The sequence below is a fragment of the Arabidopsis lyrata genome (assembly GCF_000004255.2).
Source record: "Arabidopsis lyrata subsp. lyrata unplaced genomic scaffold ARALYscaffold_8, whole genome shotgun sequence".
Classification (NCBI taxonomy): Eukaryota; Viridiplantae; Streptophyta; class Magnoliopsida; order Brassicales; family Brassicaceae; genus Arabidopsis; species Arabidopsis lyrata.
The window spans coordinates 3517001-3521807 of NW_003302548.1; the positions used below are offsets into that span (position 1 = coordinate 3517001).

Here is a 4807-nt window from a genome sequence, read left to right on the forward strand (position 1 = left end):
TTCTATCAAATGGTGCAACATATTCATTTAAATAGTAATTAAAATTAAAAATTTGATGAAGAACTATAACCGAAAGATGCGACTGTAGATATCATATATACATATATAATAAAAATTGCAATCGTTTGTCAAATATACCAAATGTTGCAACGATTCGTCAAATAAACTAAGATTATAACGGTTCATAAAACAAAACCAAAAGTTGTAATAATTTTTCAAATAAACCAAATGTTGCAACGATTCAATTAAACGGTTACAATTTTATTTAAATAAATTTAGTAACTAAAACTAAATAATAGTTTATAAAAAGTTACACCGAAAAACGTGACTGTAGATAATTAAATGTTATAACGGTTTATAAAATAAACCAAGAATTTCATTTGTTCGTAACATAAACTAAATATTGCAATGACTTAACTAAACGGTTGCGACCGTTTACAAAAAGTTACTATAAAAAAACGCAACTGTAGATGATATTTTAAAAAACGCTACAACTTTCTAAAAAATTCAACCGTAAAATATATATTTTGTAGTTTTTTAAAAATTAAATATTTTAGCTATTTATAGAATAAATCAAAAATTATAATTGTTCGTTAAATAAAGTAAATGTTGCAATGGTTCAACAAAACAATCGCAATTGTTTGTGAAGTGCTACGATAAAAACACGCAACTGTAAAAAATATTTATTCAGATTGCATCTTTTTGAAAAAATAACCGTAAAATATATATTTTAGTTAAGAAACCAAAATTTAAATCTATATAATATGAATAGATGCAACTATGAAGACACAACCGTAAACTAAAAAGATACGACTGTAATTAAACATAAAACTGTAAAAAAACCCGTAAATATGGTAACGAAGAGATGCGATAAAAATACACAACCGTAAAAAATAACCGTAAATATTTTAACGAAAAGATGCGATAAAAAGATACAACAAAAAATATAACCGTAAATATTTAAACGAAAGATTACGATAAAAAGATGCAACCGTTGAGAGGTACAAATGACATTTATTGAGATTGCTATTATATATAGATTATATAAGAGAACTACTAAAAAAAAAAAAAATGTTATACATAAAAAAAAGTGATATTAAGAGGTCTGGGATTCGAGGGTTGATTAATGTTGATTAATGTTTCTACACTAAGAGGTCTCATACCAAGGGTTGATTAATGTTTCTACACTAAGAGGTCTGGGATTCGAGTCCCAGATATTGCGATTTATTATCAAATTTACAGATTAATTGAGGTAAGTGTGCAGGAGATCTCCAGCGATGTACAATTATAGCCATGCGCCAGGATTCCACGTAGAGAATGATGTATCGCCAGGTCGTGGATCATTGAAGGTATTCATCAAGATCATGAAGAAAGAAGTGTAGTCTGTCGTGGATCTAATAAGGATCGGCAGAAATTGTCAGTTGTAGAATCGTCTATGTAATAGTTTTCATAATTTACAATTAATAATAAATCTAGGCGAGAAAAAAAAAATAACAATATATATATGACGTGGCATCCACATCATTGCATATGTGGCGTCCACGTCATCAAAACATAATAATTTTTTGCCACTGTGGCAATAAATGTATGATTTTGCACGAATTCTTAAGTTTAGGTAGTAATTTTCAATTAATGTTTTGTTAAAGTATGAATTAGCACGGTATTATACTTGATATATGAATCGAACATACTTCTGCAGTTCAGGTATGATAAAGCCTTTTTTCCTATTCCTTGAGCTTATCAAGAAATTTTCACTTCCAACATACTTGTCAATAGCTATGTCAATACTCAATATCATTACAATATTTCCCTAGCAACTGAAGACAAAGATAAAGCAAACATCAACTCTCAAACACACTTAATTACATCAACTCTCAAACACTACCCTTAATTACGTTAACACAATTGACAGATATTTCAAGTCTGATGTAAGTATGCACTGGCAAATATTCCTCATTCAACCAATACTCATAAAAGGTACATTCCAGAAATTTCAATCGCTAATAAACACAAAGATATCCAAAAATCCTAGAATATATATTCATCTTCTAAACAAAGAATAATTAAAAAAAAATGTCTTAGAAGAAAACACAATAAATAAACTGTCTTAGAAGAAAACTCAAAAACCTAGAAAACCCTAATCCTAGTTAAAACAGAAAACTAGTAAAATATATATATTTTATCTTGAGGTTTGACAAAAAAAAAAAATATATATATATATATATATATTATTTTGATAATAATTCCATTTTTGTGCTACATCATATATATAATAAAATGTTATCTTATGAATATAAAATAATCGCTATATGAGAAAAATAACAAAAAAAAAAAAAAAAAAAAAAAAAATTCACAAAGTTCCTTTAAGGCTGTCGTCATTCTCTTAGGGTTTTGCGTCTGTGAAGATGCCAGAAATTGCCGAAAATTATGGTGGGAGAGTTGAAGAGATAGTTTGTGAAGACCGAATTAGTGTTTCACCCGAAGATTTGCTTGTGACAATTCTGTTATATGTCCCGACTAAAGAAGCAGTTGCCACAATGATTTTGTCTAAAAGATGGCTTTCTATATGGACCATGTTGCCTAGACTTGACTACAGAGATAACAATGATGATGAGATCAAGAAGAGCGTTTGTTGGTTTCTTGAAAAGTCATTGCAACTCCACAAAGCACCTGTCTTACCAATGTTGATAATAGAACTTGGTCCACAATGTCCTAGTGATGCTGATGTTGAAAAGTGTGTTGCAAAGGCTGTTGATCGCCGCGTGATTTTCCTAAGACTCGGGCTTCTCTGGTCCGCGGATCCAATCAGCTTGCCCAAGACCCTTTACTCTTGCGAATCTCTCAAGATACTGAGTCTCTCCGACAAGATTCTCGTGGATGTTCCCTCTACCGCTTGTCTCCCATCACTTAGATTGCTCGAACTAAACAGTGTGGTTTATAAAAATGAGAATTCTCTCGTTAGGTTCTTATCAAGCTGCCCTCTTCTCAAGTCTCTGTTAGTGAAACGAAACAAAGATGACAATGTGAAAAAGTTCATTGTGAAAGTTCCTTCTTTATTGGAATTAATGTATACTAATCTTTCTTCACACAATGATGTAGAAGATACCGGTAGGTGCGTGGTGATTGATACTCCGGCATTAACAGAATTTGACTTTACTGATCATTCAGGAGACTCTTGCTCGATCGATAATACACTTTGTTTAGAGCAAGTTCATATCGATGTTTATCTGCCTTCCCCTGATCTTGACAAGTTCTTAAGATCTTTTTCAGCAGTCTTGTTTCTTGAGTTGGGTTTGAATGACGAAATGGTAAGAATCTCTCTGTCTTCGTGAGCACATTGTCGGCTTGTCGCATCTACTTATGACCATAGCAGATTCTGTGTTGCAGAACCATCAAATTCTCTCGACTGACAATGTGTAAGATACTTCCGTGGGACTCAGACTGGATGGACTCACTTGTGCCTTTCCTTAAAAATATTCCGAAACTAAAGTGTCTTATAGTTGATTATGTACGTATCCGCCTCACTAAAAATTTTAACCCATGTTGAAAAATGTATTAATAGCATTTTGTTGTTTCTCAGGGATCAACCGATGAACCGCCTAATGCGTCTGCTTTCTGGAGCGAATCGGATAATAAAGATCCCGAATGCTTGTCATCAAGTCTGGAGAAGTTTGAGTTGATAGACTATACAGGAAGAAAAGAAGAGAAAGAATTGGTGGCATACATTCTAACTACCTCTAGATGTTTAAAGACGGCAACAATCTCCTTGAGACCATTGTCAGACTTAAAACTTGAAGAAAAAGCCAAAATGATAGAGGAGTTGAAAGCTATTCCTAGGGTTTCAAAAACATCTCAGCTTTTGTTCAAAACCTAGACAAAATTATGTAAACAACTGCTATTTATAAACTTATTATTTATGGAGATGCAACAATCAAATTAACAAGAAAGCTAGACAAGATTGAATATCTCGGGGTCGTTGTCTTATCATGCACACACATATCTCCCTTCTTTCTAATTCTAAACAGAAATTTTATTTGATTTTCATGACTTGAGATGTAAGGTAAGCATTCTATTTTTATAATATTCTGTTTTTTTATACTCTAGAGTCGGGTTATTTCCTAAGGGAAGCAAATGCAGAATTCTGCTAGGAAACAATGGTATTAGACGAATATTAGATGTATATTCGATATCTTCTGAATTGTATATTTTCCATTCTAGATAAGTTCATATCTCCTTAGAATCAGGAAAGTCTAGGTTGTATAAATACTAAATCTAAGGGTTTGTGAAATAACAAAGATCGTATATTCATCCTTCTAAAGTTTCTCATGGTATCAGAGCAAGAAACGATCTAATTTTTTTCCTTCGTTTTCTTTTGACCTAAATCAAGCTTGATCTCTTCTAAGCTTGATTCCTTTTATCATTATCAAAACTCTGTTCTCATTCACGAAAACAGAGGATTATTTTGGCATCCAGTCTCGATTTTATTCACAAAATCTTGACCTAATCTCTCTGTTTTTTTTTTTTTTTCTTCTAAACGAAAAACAGAAGCATCCTTCATCATCATCTTCATCGACTTCATTATCATCTCCGTTTTGCTCATCTGTGAACCATGGCTCTTGCAAACGTCCCCACAGAACCAAAACGCAAAACCATCTCTCCTTATGACCTCTCATCAAACGACAATCCTGGCGCTATAATCTCTCAACCACTGCTCACTAGTACAAACTATGACGAATGGGCCATCAATTTCCGTATGGCACTCAGCTCGCGCAAGAAGTTTGGCTTCCTTGACGGAAGCATTCCAAAA

At 32.6% G+C, this 4807-nt stretch overlaps 1 protein-coding gene across 1 annotated transcript; it reads left to right on the forward strand.

The window, feature by feature from the left end:
- Positions 1-2347: 2347 nt before the first annotated feature.
- Positions 2348-3891, forward strand: LOC9299672 (putative FBD-associated F-box protein At1g05080). The gene is made up of 3 exons (XM_002863550.2): positions 2348-3308; positions 3374-3508; positions 3581-3891. The coding sequence occupies exons 1-3, from the start codon at positions 2406-2408 to the stop codon at positions 3872-3874; spliced, it is 1332 nt and encodes a 443-aa protein (XP_002863596.2). The 5' UTR covers positions 2348-2405; the 3' UTR covers positions 3875-3891.
- Positions 3892-4807: the final 916 nt, after the last annotated feature.